The sequence below is a fragment of the Malurus melanocephalus genome, unplaced genomic scaffold (assembly GCF_030028575.1).
Source record: "Malurus melanocephalus ecotype Western Australia unplaced genomic scaffold, MMel_1.1 scaffold_47, whole genome shotgun sequence".
NCBI classification, from domain to species: Eukaryota; Metazoa; Chordata; class Aves; order Passeriformes; family Maluridae; genus Malurus; species Malurus melanocephalus.
The window spans coordinates 2,806,508-2,833,677 of NW_026623279.1; the positions used below are offsets into that span (position 1 = coordinate 2,806,508).

Genomic DNA, 27,170 nt, shown 5'->3' on the forward strand with positions numbered 1-27,170 from the left:
AGTGATCCAGACTTTGATTTATTTKCACTAATTGTGAATCCAGCATAACTCTACTGCTGTCAAACAACTCTTGATTCTGTGTCCTCTCAGCAACATTACACTTACTGTAACTGTATAATAGCCATTCTAAAAGCATCTTTCTGATGTTAAAAATATGTTTTAAAATGTTTTCCTATAATCACATGAAAATAGCTGCAAAATGTGAAAGATATTGTGAAATGTGCAAAATACAATAATCTCTCTTTTTTTCCTGCTCCTTTTTATCCTGGGTGCAGCTGTGCAATATTCTTTCTATTCCAATCTTTATTCCAGTTTTCTAATTTCCATTAGAAAAACAACAAAAGTAAACAGCTCAAAAGGTAGAGAAGGAGTAATTTAAAAGTTTGGAGAACATGATTCATTTCCAAATTACTTTCTATATCAAAGTGTAGCAGTAAATACTATTTAATATAAGAACCTATGATAAAAGCACCCTGGCTATCTTCTGTGTAAAAAAAAAAAAAAAAAAAAAAACCAATATCAAAACCTGAAATGGTAGCAAGATTCTTTTGTAGGTAAGAATGACTTTTTTTTTGTGCACTCTCGAGGTTCCATGAAGCATTGGTAGCTGGAGTTGTGGGTAAAAAGAGAGAATTTTCTTTAGCTTTTTGCTCTTYTTTCCTCAAATTTTCAACCATCAACAGTGAAGTATTAGACTTTAGCACACCTTAAATGCACACCTCAAATGACATTTCTTGGTGAGATTGTTGTGTCCTTAGAGTTTTGTCATGCCTAAATCTGTGTGCTCTGAGGTAAGGGTCATGATCTCTAAGTGAAGGATTTATGTAGCATTAAAAACAAACTCATTAAAAGAGGTGCTTTAATTATCTCTCCTTATCCTTTGATTGTATTAATTTTGAAGCTAGTTTGTTTCATTAGTTTTGTGAACTAGTTTTGCTTTAATATGAAGACAGAGTTTCTGAAGACCCAGWGACCCAGCTATTGGAGGGCTCTTTGGCCATATTAGTGAAGTTCTTTTTTTCCATCAGACAGAGACAGATATAAAAGCAAGGTTCCCATTTGCTGCATGCATATTGTGATCCAGCCAAAATGAAGACTTGGCCTCAAAGCTTTTTACATAGTCAGAAAAATGGAGGCTAATTAACTTCAGACATATTGGCAAAGGTAAAGCTTATGGCACACACACGCAAATATCCAAATCAGTATCCTTGGTTTGTTGTAGATACAGATTAAGGTTATTCTAAATGTGACCTTGCTGAAATTTATTCAATAATCCCACTAATTCTCAGTACCTTAAAGCACAATGCTGTGCCCAAACAYAATGGAAACGTTTAAAGATTTCTGTCATATTTAATCAAGCCTAAATTTATATTGGTTAATAAATTACCAAKCATGCTAACTCAGTTCCATAGAATAGTACAGTTCTTAAAATCAACTTCACATTTCACTAATAATAAAAGTGGTGTCCAAGGCAGTATTGTGGTGGCAGCAGTGAAATGAGTCAYAGAATCATAGAATGCCTGGGGYTGGAGGGACCTTGAAGATCATCTGGTTCCAGGTCCTGTGCCATGGTCAGGGACATCTCCCAGTAAACTGGGTTGCTCAAAGCTCCATCCAAAATTACTTTAGACACTTCCAGAAATTGAATGTTCACAGCTTCTCTGGRAAATCAGTTCCAGYACCTCACCACCCTCACAGTACAGAATTTCTTCCAAATAGCTAATTTAAACCTACTCTCTGCCAGTTTCAAGCCATTTCCYCTTKTCCTGTCTCTCCATGTCCKTGTCTAGAGTCCCTCCCCAGCTCTCTTGTAGATTCTCTTTAGATAATCAGAGCTACTCTGAGGTGTCCCTGGAGCCCTCTCTTCTCCAGGCTGAGCAAGACAACTCTCTCAGCCTGTTTCATACCAGAGGTGCTYCAGTGCTCTGGATTTGTTCTGGCAGGTCCCTGTTCTTTGGCCCCCAGGCTGGATGCAGCAYTCCAGGTGGGGTCCCATGAMAGCAGACAAGAGGGACAGAATCACCTTCCCTAACTTGCTGGCCACTTTTCCTTTGATGCAGCCGAGATCATGGTTGGCTTTCTGGGCTGCAAATGCACATTGCTGGTTCAYGTTGAGTTTGTCATCAACCAATATYCCCAWGTCCTTTTYCTCAGGACTAAATCTATTCTCTGCCCAGCCTGTATTTGGGCTTGAGATTGCCCTGACCCAGGTGCAGGACCTTSAACATGCCCTTGTTGAATTTCATRAAGTTCACAAGCATGATCCTGTGGGTTCAACACAAAAAGGTTTGTCCATGTCATGCAGGAAATGAGCTAGTTTTTCTCAGTACAGTGGTGATCTCATAAGCATTTTAACACTATCTAATTTAAAGTAACTACAAAGAAAAATATTTYCTTTTAACAGCAGTTCCTCCTCTGTGACCTTTGTTTTATACAGAGCAGGGCTCCAACCACTTCTATGACATCACTTGATTCCTTTTCAAAATCCTAAAATCTAAATTTAAAAATGGATTTACGTTCCTGCCTACCTACTTCTGGCCTTGGAAAAGACATAAAGGAACACCTGACTAGGTGGAGTAATTTTAAGTTTTCCTATGGATTTGAGACAGCACACTAATAAGCTTGTTAATTAATTTATTAATGAASTAATTATCACCAAAGATTCACCTCCAGATAAAGCAATCAGAAAGCCATCAACAACCTTGCTTGGAGATAATTAATCACTGCTGGAAAAAAATCCACAAATACAAGTTCATCCCAGATTACWAACAGACATTCTCAACAGCTGCAGAACAGAACAGAAATGTGAGAAGGCTCTAAGTACACAGAGGCTCTGGTACAGGGGCTGCATTTTGCAACCCTTCAGTGAGACATCCCCCTTTCCTGAAGAGTCAAAATTAGGTACAGAAGGAAGTCTTAACAGGTATTAGGATGCTCTGYAGGAAACTGTCAAGTTACAAACAGGAAACTGTGGAAGGGAGTAAAGGCAAATACCAAGGCAGTACCATTTGTGCTTCTAACTTCACTGTCACAGACTGAAGAAAAACCCAACCTAGATCAGTGACTCAGACCAGACCTCCTGTTTTAGGCTCCTTTGTCAGATGAAACTCCTCCCACTAAGTGCTCAGCTGAGCAGAACCATCCCTCTCAGTGGCCAATGATAAGTTCTAAAAGAAGAATTCCTCTCTTCCTAGAAATTAGACGTCTAAACCGCAATGGAAAACATAGAGATTACAGTATTAGAGATGGGTACTCTAATACTGTAATGGGGACTTGTATTGTGCTCTTTGCTAAATGGTGTGCCTGATTCATGTGTCACTGAGTTGTTGGTGACGTGCATAAAGCTGGGCAGCTGCTCTCTGATTTTAGCTGCTTCTCTCTGCACTTCTGTTTTAGTATAGCTCTCTGCACTTGATTATTAGCTTAGAATGGCTACACTCCTCCTGGCACACATTGCCTTCCACCATACAGAGCATTTTCCCTTTCAAGGCCCTAGCCCAAAATACCCTGTGGATTTAGCCTATATCCATTGAATCAGATAATCTATTTCTGTGTGGTTCTCTTACTGCGTTCTTCAATTGCTTGAAAGTAAGTACGTAGAAAAGATATCCACCCCAAGCTGGTCCTCATCCAGTTCATCATAACTTCCTATTACTATAAATCCTTTTTAGTGTGCCTGAGATGACTCCTGCACAACACTCAGACAAAGGCAATGCACTCAAACTATGTGTGACTCCAAAACATGTTGATGCARTATGGAAGGCAATGACTCACTGCTGCCGTGTTCAGAGCACATACCTGGAAGGTTGTCTCTGCTTTTTAAGAACATCTAGTCCCATAAAAACAACAAAGGGTTTTATTTTTAAAACCAATAATAGAAGGGTACCCTTGGAAATGGGGATAATAAAAGATTCCAGGGAGTCAGCTAACAGAGGTGGTGCATCGCAAAAAGGAACTAAGAGAATTGAACAAGAAAATACAARTTKATATRGCTTAGATAAATTCAAGAMTGTTGCTRTGCAAAATAAAAATAAATTCAGAAYTATATAATCTGMGAAAATAATGCAACTGGGGAACTTCACAAAGGACTTCAGGAGAAGCTGCATCACAAATATAAAACAGTGCAGAAAAGATTTGAAGACATGGTACTGAATTTAAAAGGTTAATTGCTAATGCTGTAATGTGATCAAATTTCTTGAACATTTTAATGTTTAATAGTACATTGTTGAAAAGCTGTTTGGAGACTTAACCCTGTGACCCTCAATTAGTCATTGAGATGACAAGATGAGCAAAACTCTTTCAAGATTCATGTATCCATTTACCYCAAAAGGGACATATACCAATCAGACAGAATTTGTGACAGACTAAGAAAACCCAGAGCATGCCAATTGAATTGTTAAAAAGACTGAAGCTGTCAGATGAGCTGTCTGTGCCTACTAGACCATCTGAGGCCATGATATCTGTGTATACTTCACTGTATCAGGAACACTAAGTGGACTGTGTGGTACACCAGGCCTTTGTAATTTATGTCTAACCTCAGTGTAGTCTTTTCCATTGTTTCTGTGTTAGAGGAAATGCAAAACCTTTGCTAGTGCAGATACAAGATATTTCAGCTTTTGTTGTCTCTGCTTCAATGTTACTCTAAGASCTCCTGTATGTCATTGCCAGCGATGTGATGTGGAAAGGCACATTTAAGTATAAACACTTGTCATATTCTGCTCAACCTATTATGAAGGCAATTTCACATATTTATGGGTTCATAAACTTATCAAATRGAAAAAGTGGAGGAGATGGTTAAGGGAAAAAATAGTTAACATGCTAAGAAATACACAAGAGAGGTGATGGGAKTTGATATTTTCCCCAGTCTGGAAGACGTTCACTAAACGTAAGTCAGGTTTATGCTGTCAAAAGAGTATTTACTATGAAACAAAGATCTGTAACCTAATACTACATATAAATAATCTCAAAAACTTTCTGRTTCATTTCTGTGGAATAGCTCTATAGCAACAGATGCTTGGTGGGTCACAAAAACATTAAGATGGTATATGGACACATAATATATTTATTMTTGCCTATCATACTTCCAATAAAAGTAATAAGAATTGAGGTGTGCAGTATCATACATGAAGTTTGAAATACTGACTGCAGCAGATCGATCTAAGAGATCTGGGAACCACATATTCCACTTTAACAAGGTACAGATTTAACAAGAATTTARTGTTCCTTAGTACACAGTTCTTCCCAAATTGGTCTCCTGTGCTTAGATTAATCTAACTCCTACTTAAGCTTTTCTTGGACCATTAAACCATGAGGATTGCTTTTTCCTGGTATTAMGTTCAATAGGAACTGCTTATGTGAGACATTAGACACTTCAGAGGATACAACTACAAATGGAAAATTATGGTTTACTTTATAGAAAATTACTCAATTTACTTATTAACTATGAGTGTAGCAAATAGTGCCTAGATTGTTAATCCAGAAATCATTACCACTTATAGTGAAGCAAAACAAATTGAAACAACGTATCTTTCCAGACTTGTGACAARTGTATTATTCTGGATTTCTGAGTGTTTGTGAAAAACTGCTCAACTGCTCCAAACTGATCAAGACTTTTTGTCTATTTAGGATTTTGTCATGGGTCTCTCAATTTTACTCCGAGGGACAGTACAGGAGAAACTGAACTGGGCTTTCAATTTGTATGATATAAATAAAGATGGATATATAACTAAAGAGGTGAGCTCTACTTCTTAATGTAGTTACTGAAAATAAAGGTTGCATAGCTAAGTCCTGCTTCAAAGAAGAATCGTTTAATTGTTAAATTAAATATGTTAACAAATTATCAGATATTTCAAAATTATGCAAGCTAAAAATTAAATTAATTGTCTCATTTTAAAGGCATATATGAAAAATGAAAAGGGAAAATCTTTRCATAAATTGTAAAAGTTCAGAATTCTTCAGGTACAGAAATGGTTGGCTTGCACATACAGTCCCTAGAATAGATTGGTAGGATATTTGGACAAAAAGAAATCAAGTACGTGGGCAATTGTTACTTATTTTATGAATCTGCTTTGAAAAATTTTTGCTTGAAACAGAATTTATAAAGAAAGATTCCTACATCTTTTATTCAGCAAGAATTCAAACACATACTTTAATTATAGTGGGACCAAATGAGTGCATTCATCAAAATATATAGAGTTTTTCTAAAGTGTGGTTAATGCAAATATATAAACTACACTYACAATTTTGCACTTTTAGAAAACACTTCATGATCATTATAAAAAAGTAATCCATAGAATAATTTCTCAGCATACTGAAAATGACTTTTTTTTAATAATTATTCTTTATATTTTCACAAGCCATGCCTAAGAAAATTCAAAGCTATTGATATAAAAGGAGGACTCTGCGTAAGTGCAGATGTGCATGGATTGTCTATTTTCTCTAGGGAAAATCAGTTATAAGAAGCTGATGTGCTTTGACCATTCACTTGCAGTTACAGAACTCATTTTCCTTTTTAGTTTTTTATTCATAAGACATTATTCCTACAATCCATGAACTTGCACAAATCATTTGAAATTGAAATCATACATCCATGAAAACTGAAATCAGATGCTAGAACTTCTAGGAATTAAGTAGTTCCTTCTTTCAGCTGTTCAGTCAAAAAAAGGGAAAATTTCAATTTTTTATTCTAAAATGCAAATCCAAAAATTATTTATGTGTTCTGAGTTAAAGCAGTATCTAAAATGCACATTACATTGCAGAAACTTTTTTTTTTTTTTTTTGCTCTTCAGGAAATGCTTGATATCATGAAAGCAATATATGATATGATGGGGAAATGCACCTATCCTGTTCTCAAGGAAGATGCACCTAGACAACATGTGGAAACATTTTTTCAGGTAGGTTGGGTAACACAGAAGCCAAAAAGACTGCTCTGAGGAGTTAAAGAAAGATTTTCATTGTTATAACAGTTCTGTATATCCTTCTAATTATGTAATCCTTTTTATTCTCTGTGGGTCCATCCCAAGTTTCTCAGGTCTACTCACCACACCCTGTTTTTTTTCAACAACAAGCTCTTTAAGTATTTTCCAATGTATCAGTTACTATGACTTTTGGACTGGTTGTTCCTAGGCTGACGTATAAGTGAAATGAATAATGAAAAGGACTTTTTTTGCATAGGAATTGAGGAGAAATACACTGTAGTGGGTTGACCCTGGATGCCTGACACCCACCAAAGCCTCTCTCCAATTCCCACCTCAACTGGACAGGGGGGGGGAAATATAATGAATGGTTCAGGAGGGTATCGTTCCTGCTGGGCTCAGCCTTGGCCAGCAGCAGATCCATCCTGGAGCCAGCTGGCATTGGCTCTGCTGCACATGGGAGAAGCTTCTGGCAGCTTCTCACAGAAGCCACTCCTATAGCCCGGCTGCTACCAAAGCCTGACCACAAAAAAACCCATTCCCATAAATTCTATTTTTTTTTTTTTTTTTCAGAAAATGGACAAAAACAAAGATGGAGTAGTTACCATAGATGAATTCATTGAGAGCTGCCAGAAAGTAAGTATTGAATGATAAGTACTGAATGTGTATCTGTTGGCTAATGCTATCATAGCTCTACAGAGACTTCTGGAGTGTCAGTGAGGGTGATCCTAATACCAAAGACACTGTTTTCCCAAGGAAGATCCATTACACAAAAATACTGAGCAGTGTAAATAAATTTGTGACCTGAATCTGCATACAAGCTGTCACTGCTTATTAGACAACTGTGCCAATATCCTTTCTCTCTTTAACAGTGTACTGTTTGCACTTGATGGAAAAAGATTTCTTCACATTCAGCTAAATATTTCTATCTCCTGCTCATGCTGGGGCACAGTCCTGTCACAACTGACATATAATCATGGCAATAATACTGCCTGAAAATTTATCATCTGTGATAAACTGAGTGAGTTTCTCAGTGAGTGGTGTTGTGCTTAAAAGCCATGAGGCTGTATAAAAAGAGAGTGCAAGGGGCTTGCAAAGTGTTGGATGGCAAGGGTTAACAATTGACAAGTTTTCTCAAGGCAAGAGTGAGAATGATTGTGATTATCAGCCACAATTATTTACACTACTCAGGTGTTTAATAATTTAAACTGTTGAAAGCAGCTCCTGGCCTCTACAGCCAGGATGGAGAATAAACTTCTGAAGCAGGAGTTACAGCCTGTTTTCACTCCTCTGCTCTTCAGAAACCAGCTTGTTCTCAGACCAGGAGATGATATGAGAAAAGACAAGTTGCATTTTCATAGATTTAAGRAAAACCTGTTATTTTGACAGTTAAAAGTGGCAAGAAAAATAAACATGATAGAATATAAAGTAAGGATGACTAGCCTTTGGCTTGATAAGAGTTTCATAGAATTATAGATTATGCTGAGTTGGAAGGGACCTATCAGGATCATCAAGTCCAAYTCCTGGCTCTACACAGGACACCCCAAGAACCAAGGTTGTTGTGTAGAGTGAAGCATCACGTTAGACATAGTGAGTATGATAATATGATATGCCTGATTACATTATGTACATTGATATGGCATGTAACATTATTGGTCGTAGTGAGAAATATAGGAAGTCATGGTAGTGGTCTACTGGTACGTCTAGCAGAGTGATTAACTTAAATCACTCACTTACTTAAAGGTCAGCAATATAACCTGTGCTTATTGATTTTTATCATCTACATCAAGAAGAGAGTAATGAAGAGAGCAAGGCTATCAAGATAAATGCACTTAGTGAGTGACAGTTTTTTGAATTTGGAATAAAGATCTAAATGCTCAAAAATGCTCTAGAAGCAGTCTGTTTTTATATGTATCTGTAGCTATTCATTGGGGTTGCTCTTACAAGCGCAGCAACTTAGTAAGTGATTCTTTGTTTGATTTTAATCCCATGATTTGGGGGATAAAAGACAGCCAAGAGCTCTGCTAACAGGCTGTTCTGGGTATCCTTAGCAACGGGCACTAGGTAGTGTCTCATCTGTCTGCAGTGCTCTGTTGCACTGACTGTGGCTCCAGATTGTCAGTCTTGTTCAACACCAATGAAAGGCATTTGCTCTGCTAATGCTGTGTGATCATCAGAAACAAAGATGAGATTCATTTCCCAGCTGAGGTCTGCAGCACTCCGGAAGTTAAATGACACATTAATCTGCACATGACAGCAATTATGGTGATGGGCTGAGTGATTCATGTACAAAGAAAATACCCTTAGTAAGGAATTGCCTGCTCTTCTTATCCACTTCCATTCAGTTTCTCAAGTCTGTTAGATTTATTAACCTGTTCTAAGTATTCAGAATACATGTGAGACAGGTGCTTTCTAAACTGCTGCTTGATGGACATAACATTGTCATCATGCTACTTATCTCAGAGTGAGTGACTTACAGGTCCTTCTGATAGTGAGAAAAAGGCTGCTGGCACAGTTGTTTTCTGCAGGAGYAACCCTTCCCATAGACAGTGCTGATGGTCTGGGCTAGCCCAAAAMCAGCAAAGAAACCATTTCAAACCTAAAAAAAAACTGGCTCAAAGGTAGGTCAGATCTGCCAAAGTTCATTCATCCAGGTTTGAGCTTCAAATGAACAATGTTTCATTTACACTAACACCTCCGTTTGTCTTCAGTTAGAAATCATTTAGCCAATCTAATACAAAAATCTGTGTAGAAAAATGTACTGAAAATAGAGGCACATGAAAAAGATACACTTGCCAAAGAATTCCAATGCAAGCATCTTGAGTTTTTTTTGGTTTTGTTTTTTTTTTAAAGATGGGAAAAAATGCTATTAAAACTCATCATGTTCTAAATATTATGGCAAGCCTATACRTTCTTGTGAAGACTCTTCCCATTTGAATGACTAAGAGAGTGGCATTGGAAGTCTTCTGTAAAGAAACAGCTGACCTCAGAAATATGGAGTTGGTTTTAGAAAACTACCAGTTTGATTCATAATAATACATATATAATAAAWTTGGAAGGTAGTGTCAAAATACTTTGCAAGTTCAGAGCCTATTGTTTGCTTTGCACGTTTGCTGAGCTTTGTTGCCAATGTAGATATAAAAACATTTGTGTTCATTAAATGTAAAATTATTGAAACCAAACTTTAACTTTACATCAGTGACCTTCACTAGTTTATTGATATTTCAAAGCAACAYAGTGAGAAAAGTTATTTAACTTTCAGTAATTTAATATAGTAGCTTTACTATACAAACTTTTTAAGAATTAGCCTATATAGAATATTTTTTTAATTACATATCATTGCTTCYATAAGTTATTTCATTGTACAAAATAGCGTGCAGATCATTCCTTACAGCAGCATCACTTGAGATGACATAAGGAATCAAAGATAAAAACCCCACTGAGCCTGTTTCATAACATAAATTAAGGTAATTACTCAGACTTGTAATTTTCTACAAAGCAAATCACCCACTAGACTGAACAGTGAATAATTTAACTGGAAATTGATACTGAACATGTGTTACTGGAATATTAATGTACAGCAGCCTCACATACTTATCAATAGTGGAGAACATTATTGAGATAACTTCTAAGAAGTAGGTTTTTGATGCACATCTTTCATGAAACATCAAAATTATCTATAATTCAGTCTTTTTACTCACAAAAGATGGCTATATTATCTCTGAAGAAAGTACTAAAGGGTAGGATCATTACAGTGAATACCAGCAAATGCTAAATAAGGATATAATAAACTCTTGTATTGTGTATATATATTGTCTTGCAAACAACTGTTGATCCAGAAATGCCAACAAATATGGGCTACTGCAAGTACACACCGAAAGGTAAAGCATATAAGGAAAAATTTTTTTTTCTGAGTGCTATGCTGAGAGTTATTTACTGATAGAATCTGGGGTACAGAATAATGATTCAGTGTAATACAGAACTTGAAAGATGAATATTTTGTAAAAAAATTGCAAGGCAATCAGAAAGCAGAAGTAGCATTGAGAAGCAGTCTTTCAGTGTCAACACACAGAAAACCTGAACCAAAGAGCTGACGAGTGTTGTGGTGATACTCATCAAACTGACTGACTTTGGCTCATGCAAAGGTGCACACTGCAGTCTGTTTTACTGAGAGTCATTCCTAACTGTGCAGCAGAAGTCGTAGGATGGCAAAAAGGCTCCTTTATACTATGCACAGGACTAGCAATTACATGTACAGGTTCACACTTGATACAACTATTACATGATTATTTACCGTCTAAGTGTATTCTGTTATCCTGAATATAAACTGCTAAMCTCTGAAATGTTGCAATTTAATTTTCCTAATCTGCTACTGTATTCTTGACAGAGTAGTTTTGGTTTCATTAATATACAGAAAAACTCATTTAAGCATGGATCTATTAAAAGCATTTTTCTGCTAACCATTTCTCCAAACAAGCTGAAAAAAAATGTTGTAATTAACTAAAATGTTCTACCACATTTCACTATAGGTATTGGCCAACTCCATTTGTAATGGTGTGTGATTTTTGGTTTTGTGTTGTCTTTTTTTACAGGATGAGAATATAATGCGATCCATGCAGCTCTTTGAAAATGTGATTTAATGAAGACATTAGGTCTACAACTAATGGACAAATATGACCTATTCTGCAACATTATCTAAAAAAATTGATTTCCCATTTTATCATAAATAAAGTTACTCAGCTTTACACTGAGACATGTATTATGCAAGTARATTTTTTATTATAAACTCTTCCCAACAAAAAATATACAACTTAGCTCTTCAGCAGTGGCTACCTAGTTAACAGGATTGTACCAAAAAATCAGGTTCTTACTACAAACACAAACAAAATAGAACTGACATTATGTACCTTTATTATCATTCCAACCCCTAGTTAAAAAAGATACAACCACAAAGAGATGAAATAAATACTCTTAGTTTTGCTACTCATTTGTACTGGATTACACTCGAGGTGTTGAAGTGTATTTCTTAAATCTCTAGCTTCTAATTTATAAAGAGGCATTACAATTTATTTTCTCTTCATATTTCTATGCTGTAGTCCTCATTTTTTAATAATATTTTGAGTTAAAATTATATAATCAATGTGCAATGCACACCTTGCTACAATTGCCTTCCAACTTTGACTTGCTTTTCTCTTCAGAAAAAAACCCCCAAAACCCAAATGTAACTAAACAGATAACTTGACAGCAAGAACTGTTAAAGGAAAAAAAAAAAAAGAAATTGCTTATAGGTATTCTCATTCCCTAAAAAATATGACTAACCTTCTATGCATCTCACCTAATAAATCTGCACCTAATTTATCATTATATGAATATCAGGAGGCCTACATACTGTATTTCTAATTCTTCTTGGATGTGTCTGCAAAACTCTTTGCCTAAAATTGYGGATCTTTTGACTTCCATTTTTCATGAAGAAATGTTAACTGGATCCTAACACTGCTTTCCTAAGAATATCTTTCTGCCTTTAATGAAGAAAAAGGCATGAACTTTTGAAACTGCCACTCGACCTTAGTGCTGAGAATGAACATCACTACGTAGTAACATCTACTAATAATGATTGCTAGAGGCTAACATCCATTTCAGCTTTTTGTAATACCTTTAACTATGAGACAGAACCAGAAAAACAGTGAAAACTTTAGCTATATATCATCTATATGTGATAAATGCATTACATTTTTTAAGATCATTTCTTCATTAAGATTGGAGCTACTTAATTCTGAATCTAGAAAGATTCTTCTAAAAAAGTAKGCACCTAAAACATAACACTGCCCCTCCATCCATATAATTTTTAAGATATATTGTCCACAGAGTCTACGCCAATACTTCAAAATAGGTGAAATGCTATCAGAAATAGGCCAACTTTCATTGACATTGCTGCAGAAAATGTGAAAGGGGATTAATGAAGTAGAAAGAAGGTTACAAGTATTCTTTTGTAAAAATAAATCAGGTATCTATTCTGGTGTASAGATGGGATGTTTTGAGGCATGTTGAAGGCTGCTCTGCTATCACCAGTGTAGGATAAGAGTAGTACAATACATGTACACCTGAAATCTGCTGTAGCGTGTTTGTGTAAACTAAATGTGCACATTTTGTAAAAAAAAAAATAAAGTAAACATGAAGAAAAAAAAGACCATGATCAATTTTTTGAGTTGTTAAATATTTGCTGGCAAAAATGCTTATTGAAGAAATACAATTTACTTTTTTAAAGCATAAATAAATTTATCTTGACCTAGCACCGTTCTGATCTCAGCAGAGAACAGTCTTGAAATTAATTTTAGTCAGGCTGTGGTAATTTTTAAAAACACTTCTGAAATTGCTTCCACATGACAGACTTTTATTAATACTCTATGCATCAGCATCTTCTTATGACAAAAAAAACATCCTTTCTAATGACTTTAAATGCTAGAATTGAATTTTACTCAAGGAAAAATGTCTGTGCAAATTTTGTTACTTCAGTTAACTGTACTTAAATGCAACATGACCCTGAACAGTATTTATTACAAGAACCAGTTAGGAATTATTTTGCAATCAAGTTCAAATACATTAATGCAAAAATGTATCCTACAAAGCTTGACAGCCAGGTAAGCTGGCTTGTGCAATCTTTTTGTTGTTTCTAACTCATATTTTTTTATAGCTTCCATGTTCAGAAGTTTTTTAACTTGTCTGGACCTGAATTCATAAGCAAGTCCCAAAGAGATCTGTGACACTGAACTCAGTGCACAGAGAGCACAGTGTAAGTACTCCAAATCTGCCTCCTACATGCAGCTCCCATTCAGTAGCTCAAAGTTAACAGGAGCTAAACAAAACYTAGGCTGTGGCTCTGTGGAGCAACCTGATGCCTCTGCATTGTATTCCCCAGAGCCTCTGCAGGCTCTCAGCATGCTGASAAAGCACTGAGCAAGTTCAGCTTTGCACCATATGCTGCCTGTTTGCTGTRCTCAGTTTCACACCTCCAAAAGCTGACTCTGAAGAAGTCTGTGAGGGCTCCTAGTTCTATGTCTAACCTAGTCCCGATGAACCTGAATGCATCCATCCATGTCATGTCACAAAATAAGTTATATATTTGAAAAGTAGCTATATATATGCAATTTAGCCCCAAGTTAATCACCATTTGACTAATCCAAATTATTTTGCATCACACAAATAGACAAAACATATTAAGTACTGTATATATATTTAATGAAATTGTAATTTACAACAAAATAAAAATCAATACTTACTCTGCATTTGAAATAACAGCATATTAATCAATGTCATTGTAAGCACAATGCATATGCAAATATACAAAGAAAAGTCTTCAAAAATTACATATTCACAAACTGATAAGACTCCTGGTCTCCATCATACTGAAGAATTCTTATTATTTTAAGGAATGTATCATACCCCAAATAAGTGTCAGTGATATTTACAGACAGTTTCTTTCCAAACTTCACCTTACAGTACAAATCACTACTKTTTTCTTGTTCAAGAGTAGATAGAACTATAGGTTGGAATTTTAGATTTGATGATAGCCACAGTTCCCTGTTGAAGAAAACAAAACAAATTCAAACAAAATAAGGGGCACTAGCACTACATGTCACAGTACTCATAYAGTCTCTACAAACTGCCTAATTCACAACTTTTACTTAGTTATTTTTGCTATTGTAAAACGGTAGAAAATTAAAAAGTTATTATTTGCTGAGGAATTTACTGTCAAAGGGCTGAATATAATAAATTGAGAAAATGCACCATTGCGACAACTAATGCTGGAGAGTAAACATCCAAAAGAAGAGACATGTAAACTCACACCTAAAAGTGGGCATAAATATTGATATGAAATAATGATTTTTAAATAGAGGAGTGATGTTCTGAAAGGGACGTCCAACAAAAGTAAGAATCATATGCTTTATAACCAATTAAGAAAATAAATGTGATAAATTCATTGGTTGAATTATATAATATTGCTTGAAATCACAATTTCGGAGTTTGTTTACAGGTTTTTTTGCTTTACCTTATTAAAGTATTTTTAAAAGGCATGCAGAAAAACTCACAAAACAGGCAAGGCTGCAAGAAATCAGAGGACTAACAGAAGAATTAGAGGTTAACAATTTACTGGTTTAATTATATTATCTAGACCTGAATTTTCAGAACATTAAGATTAGACAATTTTCCTTTTCTTGTCTTACTTCATATAAATAAAAAAAAATCTCATCCTCCTTCATTTTTTATAATGTTTTTCAACTCTGTAATACAAACACTGCTACTGCATGAGCACACACACAAAAATGAAGAGGCATCTACTGATTATTTGGGCACCTACTGATTCAAGCACACAAGTTCAGTACTGGTAGAKCTGTATGTAGGGTCCCTTTTCTTCAGGTTATTCCTATTCTTAATGAATAACCATTTAATATAACACATGTAAGTGCTAATAGAGTCAAGAAAGCAAATATTTTCTCTTCCAGATGAACATCCAAGCCAGTACTGCTCACTTTTTCTCCTCTTCTCCTTTGTGCACAATGTATAGCACAGTATTTGGCAAAAGAATGTTAAACAGAAGAAACTTCTGCCATTTATTAATTAMAGCTTGTTTTTGATTTATAGCCATTGCAGATCCAAACTCTGGGTTAACCAGGGTTATCTGAGTGTCAGAGTCCCTCAGTAAATGACCTAGACAATAAGCTATCAGTGGGAACAGGCAGACATCATCAATAACAGCAAAAATTAAATTTTTGCAAGGGTAAATCTTGTTGAGAAACATATTTCATCTCAGAAAATGGAACACAAAACACATATCCCAACCATACTGAAGCAAGAACAAGGCAACAAAATCAGAGATTAAAGTTGTTTTGGCAAAATTATATTCAAAATTGCAGATTGCTGAATAATCAACTCACCTTTCCACCATATTGCTCCAACTTTTGTAAAGCAACAGTAACTTTTTCTCTAAATTTCTTGTCCATCAATCTCCTTAAAAGCTATTGGAAAAGCAAAAGAAAAAGGTTTGTTGCATGCAATAGTACAATGCATGCAAAGAGCCAATAATAATCCATTTAGTTACTTTCTTTCATCTTATCTTTGGAAAATTGAAGCCACAAAGAAACATTATTTTGTTAACTTACAACTGATGTCAAAGTATGGAACTCAATACAGGCAAATGGAATAAAAAGTTAACTAAAGAGAAATTTAAACTCAAAGAAAACTGATCTTTTAGCCCACAAAAATATTTCTTTTTCTTTTCGTAAACAAATTTGGAAGAAGTATCAACCTTAAAAAAAGTCATTCTTAAAGAATTATCCCCGTGAAAAGTTAAYAGATTTTTCATGTGCATTGAAAGAGATTTATTGTGAAATATTTTWAAAAAATCTGCTGTAATTTTTCTCTTCTGTATTGGACGTCAAAAAAGATCCTATTATTTTGCTGTAAAAGTGCACTTTGCAAGCAGGTAAACGAAACCATGAAAAACCTGACTGACAGAGGAAGGATGTACTCAGAAGGACATGGTATAAAAATACTTTTCATAATCCCACTCAAAGCTTATTTCATGAAAACTTCCTTGTGCAGAATTCTCACCTGAAAGAAGTGGGAATATTTGCTTCTCTTAATGTATTGAAACATTCATGGTTTGTTTTTTTTTTTTAAATATTCAGACTTAAAAACTCATTTGGCAATAAATTTTCCTCCAAAACAAAGCATATGGATATTTTCTTAAATAGTAGAGGCAAGACTTCCATTATTGTCCAGTTTACATTGAAAATCGTTTTTGGACCTTGCTAGAACTTTRTAAGTCACCATGGTATAAAAGAATGAAAGACTCACACAGGAGACTGACAATACGAAATAATGCTTTTCATGGAACTGCTGAGTCCTCCACTGTATCTGTGCAGATATTATAGTAAACATCTCAACCAGAGTACTATGAAAAATACAAATGATTTTTTATTTCAGCATGAAAAACTTACATTTGTGAGTAGAAACTTAAGATGATCATTAAGAGAAGGGCCAACAACAGCACTCAGTTGTACTAAAGCATCCAATCCCCTATCAAACACTTCATCATCTGCATGGGCCTTTGGAAGCAGAAGAAAGAAAAAACAGAAGAAAAAGAAGAAGAAAGAAGTAATATTCACACAAACACAAAAGTTTTTCTAAACTGCAGTTCTGCATTATGATTGTATGGAGTAGTTTTAAACATTAAAACTACAGTGCAATTGCTAATTGCTATGATACAAGTTTAGAAATAGAAGTACAATGTGACTGAATCTAAGTCTCTAGAGGCCATAGTTAAAGAAAGAGTATATTTTTGAAGTGGAAAACAAAAGCATCCATGAAATACCAGCAAAACTCTTGATTTCTTCTGAGAGCAGGAAACTAATAATTTACTACTGATGAAATAAAAAAAAATTGGCATGCAGAACAGCTTGTTACACTGACAATTTCAGTATTTCACAGCATATGAGAAATAACCTTTCATATCCTGACATGCTGAAATTGAGATACCATTTTAGTTACAAATGTATTGAATTCTGAGTAATTGCTATGTAATTCATAATGATAACTTTCTTTGTTGGAGAAACAGAGGAACCAATGACTTTCTGCCTCAATTAGTTTAGTCCTCTGCTAATTATACTTTTGTCACCTGCCAGAAATTATCAGGCTCTTATCTACTTCTATAGCTCTTTGACATCTTTATTTCTCCCATGGAAAGGTTCTTCTATACCTGACTTCTCTAATAGYTATCTTACTTTTCCTTTATGAGAAGTAGACTCATAACAATTTATTTTGRTCTCACACTAAATTTTAAGTTTATTTAAATAATTATTTTTCCTCTCCAGCATCTGGGTCCTGAACATTTTATTTTTAATGATTTCAGAAATCATTGACTGCTTCATAGACTTAATACCAAAACAGTGCAACAAAAAATATCAGATGAGTAACAGTAATGGGAAGAACAGCAAAAATATTTTTTCTAATTTTGTCTTCAAACTAAATGAAAAATACTGATRACACATAATTCTGAACCACTGTTACACCTCTGATTTGAGATCACAGTTAATTTTCAAACTTCAAGCCATCCCTGTTAAATCAGAACTGMAGCACAGCGAGATTAAAGGACACCTGCTTGCTGAACCAGAAAAGGACTCTCAAAGATACGAAAAAGATGAAAGTGATAACCAGAAACCAATGCCTCACTTTATTTTCTGATGGCATAGAAGAGTTAAAAACATTTTAAAAATTAAGAATATGACCCCTAACACTTTAARTGTATTCTTCCCTTTTCCTGACTGACATATTCTGGATATGGTGCTGTGCAGGGCTGGGAGTTGGACTYMATAATCCTTGTGGTCCCTTCCAACTCACCTTATTCTGTGATTCTGTTTTGCCTTTGTCACATGTTTTGAATTGTCACATGTAATAGATAAGTATTTATTCCTTCATATCTGTTTTACTTCATCTATTTTTTATTTTTTGCATCTGATTGCATGGACATATAAAAATACCACATATACAAATATATATATTACTGATTATATTAAAACCTTTAATAAAACAGTTCCATAACATTTTCTCATAGCTACTGTCATATAGCTATACAAGGAGTTGCTCATCTGAATTTTTATACAAAAACATACTTGGCTAATAAACCAAGGCAGGGTTAACAACAGAAAGAGAAACTATTCCTAACCTGAAACCAAATCCTTTGCAATAGATTTATCACATTAATATTAYCCGTGTAGACCTCACCAGCAGAAGAAAAAAAAATCAAACCCATTAAAATCTCTGCATGAGGCACAAGACATACCAATGTAGTTTTTAAGACTGGAACTAGACGAGGCAACAGGGGAATTGCTTTTTCAGCAGCACCTTCAACCAGAAGTAATTCTTTAAAACCCTCCTTTGAAACAAAAGTATAGGGATGTCTTGTCTCTCTTAGTCCCTGTTGCAAATGCAAAACATGATTTTCTTAATAATAAGCCTTTTTTAAACAAAAACACATTTCAAAAGTTCCACATAGCAGCAAGATAATGTTTAGATTTTGTCAGATCAGTTCAAAACATAAAGTACACTATCTCCACCATGTGGAGCCACGGAGTACAACACTGCTCACAGAATATTCTAATTAATTTTTCTTTTAGAACATTAGACATTAAAACTCACATTATGATTACTGCCAATTCAATCAATATTTGAATTTCAGTACCTTTAATCTAACCTCTAATCTAACAATCCAAGTTGTTTTTTCAACAAGACCACGAACTAGAATAGGCTGTGTTTCTAAAGAGGTTTTATACTCTGAAGGAAAAAAAGAATAGAAGGTATACTATGGAAGGAAAGACACCCCACACCATAAACCCCTCTATGCAATACTAAAATCTTAGATTGTAGATAATACAAAGATGAACTGCTGTGAAGGCCTGACTGGCAAAACTCAAAGATTTAAAGCCCTGTAGCTGAAGCTTATTTTCTTACCATAATAGGAGCTTTATGTTACTTAAGGAGCTGACAGTTATTTTAATCTTTAAAAAAAAAAAAAAAAAAAAAAAAAAAAAAAAAAAAAAAAAAAGGGGAAAAAAGAAACAAAGAAAATAAAAAGGAAAACAGAAAGAAAAGGAAAAATAAAAGAAAAAAAATAAAAAAAGAAAATAAGCCACCTCAGTATATGCACTTCATTCTATCTGTGACATTGGCTTTTGAGTTTATTTAGACATCTGAAACATACTTGGTGATAAATGTCACAGATGGTTGTGGGAAAACAGAAGCCTCGACATAATACATAGTATTTCTTCCACTTATTTACAGGATCCTASTTCTACTGTAAATAGTCTAGTTTGGTCTATTGAGGAGAGCACTCTTATTTCAATAGGTAGGCTTTATATACAAAAATAAGCAAAACAATTTGGTTTACAAAAGAATCTGCAAAACCACAAATGGATTGAAGTATTTCATTCAAAAATTGGAAATCTCAGATGCAGTCTTGCATATGATCAGTATCTTGAAGATTAAACAGCTCTACCTGGTTCTCCCAGAATGCTCTAACTAAAGAACTACAAACAGCAATGATCTTGACCACTTTTATTCATACAATACCCTCACAACTGGATTTTTTTTTATATTTCCCAAGTAGCTGAGCCAAAATTAGCTAGCTTAGATTGTTAAAAAATTACATTTGCAATTAGAAAATGGTTGTATGCTTAATGTTGCAAGAAATTGAGTTTACCTCTACCAATGTTATAAGGAGAGGATCAAAGGGAATAGTTTCAGGAAGGCACTCCCACTGCAGTTTGTGCTTTACTGATCCATGCACTAACCTATATAAAGAATAAAGTTTTAAGAAATTAACATATAAGACATAATTTATTGCTGACACTGCTTRCTTTAGAWGTATCACCAATGCTGTATTACTACRTTATATACACAATCTCAATACATACTGCTCTCCTTAGTGAAACCATAGGAACACAAAATCAACTAAGTTGGCAAGATCGCTGGGGTCACTAAGTCCAACTATGGTATTTATATAATAAATTCCCTAAATACAGAAGTTTTCAAACTCATATAGAAATCAGAAAAAAAAAGTTATGCCAAACCAGAAGATACTCTTTTTGCAAAGTTGCTTACTTTGGCAACTATCAGGAAACATTTTCCTCAAATAGCAATTGGTAAGGGAAATTAGTTGAAACTGAAAGAAAATCATATCATGATTTACTCCTAAGAAACCTATAAAGGCTATGTATTAATGATTATTTTATACAAGTATATTACATGTACATTTTATCAATAATGACTTATATTTTTGTAAAGTGATTCTGCATCTGTATGAACACTAGAATATTTATTGTCTAGGCAAATATATAACAGAAAAGTAATTTAAAATACCCTAAACTATTACTTACAAGTAGTTAATATTTTATATTCCTGACAACTACAGAATTAAAATATTCARCAAAATGTTGTCATACYACTTACTTCAGATAAAAAAGRCTGTGAAMGGCCCAGTTTTATTATTTTTGTCASTAGGCAAAAGTAAACACAATTGCTTGAAGAAATAATTTGTGAAAGTGTTTTAGGAAACCAAGTGTGCACATATTTAACTATTCATTAAAAATATGGCTTTGTTATTAATACAGCATAAAAAGAGAACCAGAAGAAGACAAAGGCATGGAAAATTGCCTTCTGCTCTGAGAAGAGTTAAGTGTTATAAATTTTCCCAGAAATTTATGGAATTAAACAATCTAAATAAAAGATGAAACATGAAGAGATGTATTTCATAATATATTTAGTAAAAATAAAAACAAACCCAACACACCTGCATGGAATGCCACCTCTAGCATATGTAGCAGCAAATGCAGATGGTTGTTGAGAATGAGCACCAAACTGTGAGGACAGAAAAAAAAAAAAACCAAATCCATTATTTATTCATAACAGTAATGTTTTATAGCTATTATGAATAGGTTAAAACTGCAGTTTTACAAAAATTGTACTTAGTCATATGATTCTAAAACAAATCAAAAAGAGAACTGCAGCTATGGGGTAGAAAACATGTAAGTGATACACTTATCTGAACACTGCTTTTAAGACTCATCTGGCTAGAGAGCTGTTGAAATGAATAAAAATGTGGAATCAGTAGTCTCCCGATAGAATAACCTTATTTTTCTATTTTTTCTTGCCGATGTTGACACTAAAGTCTTACAGGTTCTCTCTTTAGGAGATCGAGGAGATCCCATTTCCCTGAACCTCTTGTTGTTATATTTATTGGTAACATGCAGAAAGCAGATTTAGTGCAATTCCACCTTGATCTGAGTATAGACAAAAGTACATGGTGACAACATGTGGGAGAAACACCAAATAGCAGGCAAGATGGTGTGAAGGCACTGGAAGGTTCATATTGGGTGAGAATTTAGAAAGGACTCAATGGAGAAGGAAACTAGGAGCTTCATCCAAGGAAAAGCAGCACAAATTTGTTTTTTATCATATACATGATTCTTATGCATATGAACTATTATATTATTTATCAATACAATCATTCAATGCTGCTTCCTAGATTATACACCTTTCCAAAGCATTCAGAAGGAAATACCATGAAATGTCAATTTTTATCTTTTGAGTGTTTGAACCTATATTAAGATTAGTAGAATTGTGTTCATGATTTGAATGACTTCATGGCTTAATTTCAGTCATGGTGCTATTTGCAAACAGATTTCAAGTTAAAAAAGAATGCCCACATGAAAGCATTCAGCCTCTGTTTATCACCAAAGTACTCCTGCATTTAATTCACTTTCCAAAAAGCCTGTGACATTACTAGTTGTCAAATTATATGGCCCAGTGGTGATTTATAATTCATGCATTCAATGCCAGTTGTCCAGGCACGTGAATTCCATGAAGTAAACCACTCCTTTCATTACTAATCTCCCAAGAGCACAAATTTTTCCTGAGGCATTACAGATTCACAGTGAGTTTCAAATAATGCTCACCAGCAAYTAATTTGCCAGATTTTATGAAGCCTTGAATACCTTCAACATGCCACCTCATTCTTGGATTGCATAACTGAAGTAAGTTCCTCTAAAGCAGCAGGTGCTAAAGTTTAGAASTATKARAAAAAAAMAAAAAMCCCAACACTTTTTARCTCTTAGCTCCAAATCACTTTTTAGAGCAATAGTACATAGRAAACAACAGTTACCATCCAAGCCACAATGTAGCAAAGAACATTTTTATAAAATGTAACACACAATGTTACACTTCAGGCATTTGAGCTTAGAAGATCAGGAATGTATGATTAACAACAGAAGTTTAATTTCAGTTTAAAAAACAGGACCAGAAGCATGTTCTGCATACCATTTCATAAAGTAAGGAAAATTCTTCAAACCCCACATGGATGRATATTAACCAAACAAAACCACCAGCACCTATACATACCGGATCAATAGTTTTGGGATTCAGCTTATCACTAGGCTTTGACTGTAGTTCTGGAGAATATGCCTTGCTTTTCTGTGCTGCAGTCTTTGTCTTTACTTGGATGCCTGATGACATTCTTAGACCATTGCTWCCTACAAAAAGAAATTAAAAACATAAAATAATTTTCATTYCTATCRTCARAGTATCAAGGGTTAGAATCCCCAGGCCTAACGACTGACAGGAATAAACAACCGTGTAAATCTGAAAAAGTGCACTAGGAAACAAATGCTTATTCTCATATATTGTACACAGTGCATGGGATAATTGTAATAGTCTTGTTATTCCATCTTTTAAATGCACATCTAATGTTTCTTAACCTGCTCCTCTTTACTTGTGTTGAGACCTGCGACAAAAGTGAATTAGATACAGTCTGCTTTTAGAGTAACCTACTCTAGAGAAATCCTACTACAAGCAGTATAAAAGGTCTTCCACAGAAGACCTTAGAGTCAAATAGGGTTGGGTACAGTTACATCAGAAGAAAGCAACAATTTGAGGAATGTCCAGGATGAAGGAATGAAACAAGTACATTCAGCACACAAAACCCAAACCACAATCAATAAGAGATGAGAACAGAAATGTAAGGCAGCAAAGAACACAGAAATTCCAATTCCAGTAAGAAGAATAAAGGGCTTTTTTAAGAAGAGTGCAAAAATAACTTTGTGTACATCCTCAAATACTGATTTAAATACTCTCATCTTCTATAAGTCAATGCACTAGCTACACGTCACTATATATGTATGTAATTGAGTTAAAGTGTACCTAGTCTGATACTATAACAAATACAAATTATTTTGGGAGATGACAAGATGTCAAATATTAACACAATTATAAAGASTGAAAATGTTAGATATGTATCTTATTAATGTTCACAAATTTTTGCTGTGGTGTATTCTGCATGGAAAAAACCCCCAAATTAATAAATAAGAAATTAGATTCCTAAAGTGAAAAAGAAATTACACTTATGGAGATGAAAAAAATAATAGGAAGCCACACACAGAAACAAACATTGCCTTAGGGATGAGCAGAGTGCTTGCTATCCAGCCATCACCCTTCATGACACCTGTTTTCATTAAAAACATAATTCAATGCCAWATACTGAGATCAGGATGAACTAGAGAGACAGATTTTCATGCCAGGCCACTTTCTTGCCCTCAGTTCTATCAGACACCTGCCCCAATCTCTGCCAGACCCTTCCACATGCAATTCTTGTTTAGCTTGGCTATTCTAACTGTTCCCTCCAAACAGGATTTCCAGYCAGATACTTTTGTCATCGTCTACATTATGAAATCTTTAGGATTGCTTCTGTTTCTGGTAAGTGATAAGGTGCCAGCACGTGTGTAGATACGCTGTCTTTATGACTTGTGGAAAGAATTAAATGTTCTAAGTTTTACTGAATGTTGTGAAACCACACATAACAATGATTAGCAAATTAGCTAAAATGCAAAGCAAAATTAAAATTGAAAGTTTAAATCAATACTTCTTGACTGGTGATTTAATCAAAACTAGTGATTCAAATTAGATCATCTAATGCACATCTTGTTTTCTCTTTCCTACCATTTCCAGAATGTTGCCTGTGTCTACTGGAAGTCTTCTTAGAAGAGTTAATATACCACAATTAAACAATTAAGTCTCTTCAGAATACACAAAAACTTACATTGCACTTATGAGAACTCTTCTGTTTGTAAATTGGAAGTCAAATGGAAAGCATTAACTTAGAAAGAAATCTACTGATTTTGTATGTGTGTTTATTACCACAAAATTCTAATCACATTAGAGTTAGAAGACGGATTTTTAACTGTCAGAAAAGCAATAATCAAAACAATCTCATATTAATAAAACACCAGTTAAGTTCTTGACAGTAGCAGCATATATCACAAAATAGTGCTATCAGTGTCAGCCTTTCAAATGCACAATTGCTCATAATACAGTCAGCTTGTTAATAACTACATAAATATTTTTCTCAGAAAAATATTTAGAAGTAATTCAGATGTATTTAATTTTTTTCTGTTTTCCAAGTAATCAAGATATGTGCTAAGGTACATTAACTTTTAACTAATGACTAAATTCAGAAAAGTGGTTGTACCATGAGGGAAAGTAAACGATAAAATGTGTTAYAATAAGCAGGAATAAAGGCAGCCTTTTGGGACAAAGTTAAATAGGAGTAAGGAAATATAATAATGGTCTCGTAAAAATGCATCTGGGAAAACAYGCAATGTATTAGCAAGGAAGGAGGTAGCACTGAGCAGAAAAATTACTTTTCACAAGGAGTCTTATTCTTCAGAGATGAAAGCTTTTGTGTAGCGAGGAGCTGGAAGGGTCACATGTGTTTGTAGAGATCAGAAGGCTGAAGCACAGCCGTGAATCAAACAAGCGACATACGAGGTTTGATACAGAAGTGACCCATCTACTGGCAAACGACAGACTTCAAACAAAGGAGCGACCCTTTAAACAGAAATAGGAAAAACACTTTTAAGAACCACCTTTCAAAGGCGGAAAAGTGCAGCCCGGAGTTCGGGTTCTAGAAGTCACTTAAGGCAGGCAGAATGGAAGTCAGTAGGATTTGAAAGGCGAGGTTGCTCCCTTACCCTGCCGAATGCCARCTCTCCCGGAGTGCAGCCGGGGCAGAGGCAGAAGCAGATGAGGAGCYTCGAGCACGAAGCCGCCGAGAGGCTCAGGCAGCGCAGCTCCGGCGAGTTCCCACAGAGCCACCGGCCCGGCTCTCGCGAGCCCCGGGGCACATCCAGGGACCCAGCGGGAGCACGGGGGAGCCGCCCCGCTCTCCTCACCCCTTTCCCTTCCCTGCTGCTCCCGGTCCCTGGGCACGGCCGGATTCCCGGAGCTCCGGGCAGGGCAGCACCGGCCCCGATCCCCCGGGCCCAAGGGACGGCGGCGGCCGCGGACGCTTCCTGCGGTTGCCAGGGCAACTACGGGCCGCCGGCAGCCCAAACTTCCTCCGTGCGCGCTGCGGGCGGAGCGACAAGGAGATCAATAGATCGATCGGGCGGGTCAGCCTGCCTGGTCTGTTGTGATTAGAATGGGAACGGTGAATTTTCAGGTGACATCGCCTCTCAGTTTTATCCACTTTTTAAATACCTTCCCACGGAAAACAGGATTTAGGAAGTACCTAGTYTTGGTTTTATTTTTATGAGAGAAAAGTTTGGTTTTTAGGGACAGTGCCACGTTCCTACTTAYGATCGTCTTTGTTCCAAACACAGAGATAGAAAATTGATTTTAGTTTCTTTCTCACACAACCCACTCGTACAATACTGAAACTTTTATTGGAAATACAGAATCACATCTGAATGTGGTCATTGAGCTTATGGGTAAAAGGCTACTTTTTAATTTGACCATGAGAGTGCTTTCTTGCTTTCTTCAAGAGRTGTGTTTATTCCTTCATGCATCAATCTCCAAGCAAAATGTTTTGTTGGTTCACTTAACCTGTGAATACAAACTTTCCACCCTCGCATTCTTTCTCACTTCTGTCATTTCTACTGAAGAACGGAATGTGGATAAGAGAAGCTATTCTCTTGATTTTCCACAGGAAAAAGAATTGCACTGACAGTGTTGAAAAGTAGTTGTAGACTATTTGAAAAATGTCATGGGCATTAGATTTTGGGCAATTCTGGCATTTCTTAATCGGTTTTATCCAACATAAATACTTGGTATCTGCCAATAGTGGGGAGTCAAAAGTGAGGACATTTGCAGAGTTAAAATAGGGCTGCATAACTGAATGCCATTAAAACGCATTAGTGCAAGATACCATTTGGAAATACAGAAGGAAAAAAAAATATAAATAATATTGGAGAAGGGAAGACTTCTCTTTTTTCTAAGAGTTTTTATTAAACTCAAGAGACATTATAGTACTTTAACAGAATTATTTAACTGTTCCACAATACTGAAGGCAATAGAAAAAAATTGATGTCTTTTTATCCATAAACTTTATGGACTGATAAATTATCTCAGAAAAAAAATCCAATATTTGTAAAGCAGACCATGAAAATCTTTGAAAATAACACAGGAAAATGCAAACCAGCATGAACATTTCCAGGATGAGAAAAAAAATTTCTACTTTTTTTGAGTGAGGTTTATTTTTAGCTCAGTGTTTTRGTATCACTTTTATACATGTATCTGCTGGAGCTGTTTTGTGAGTACAGAACAGACTACAGAAAGAAAGCAGCAATACAATTCCTGAGTCAGTAGGAGGTATGAGCTGCTGTGYAGAACGCAGCCAAACACCGCTGATCAGCTCTGTGGAACCAGCAGCTC

General features: G+C 35.3%; 2 protein-coding genes across 2 annotated transcripts in view; one reads left to right on the top strand and one right to left on the bottom strand.

The window, feature by feature from the left end:
- KCNIP4 (potassium voltage-gated channel interacting protein 4) overlaps nucleotides 1-11,570 on the top strand; it is a 176,342-nt gene extending 164,772 nt beyond the window's left edge. The window contains exons 5-8 of the mRNA XM_057365072.1: nucleotides 5,626-5,733; nucleotides 6,789-6,893; nucleotides 7,488-7,550; nucleotides 11,507-11,570. Coding sequence (XP_057221055.1) covers nucleotides 5,626-5,733; nucleotides 6,789-6,893; nucleotides 7,488-7,550; nucleotides 11,507-11,554 — 324 coding nt within the window. The 3' untranslated portion in view covers nucleotides 11,555-11,570. The remainder of the gene's footprint in view (nucleotides 1-5,625; nucleotides 5,734-6,788; nucleotides 6,894-7,487; nucleotides 7,551-11,506) is intronic.
- A 597-nt stretch (nucleotides 11,571-12,167) lies between these two features.
- PACRGL (parkin coregulated like) lies at nucleotides 12,168-25,810 on the bottom strand. Its single transcript, XM_057365073.1, has 8 exons — nucleotides 25,490-25,810; nucleotides 22,866-22,996; nucleotides 21,259-21,326; nucleotides 20,170-20,260; nucleotides 18,754-18,888; nucleotides 16,913-17,020; nucleotides 15,848-15,928; nucleotides 12,168-14,492 (listed from the first exon to the last, which is right to left on the bottom strand). The coding sequence occupies exons 2-8, from the start codon at nucleotides 22,977-22,979 to the stop codon at nucleotides 14,436-14,438; spliced, it is 654 nt and encodes a 217-aa protein (XP_057221056.1). The 5' UTR covers nucleotides 22,980-22,996; nucleotides 25,490-25,810; the 3' UTR covers nucleotides 12,168-14,435.
- Nucleotides 25,811-27,170: the final 1,360 nt, after the last annotated feature.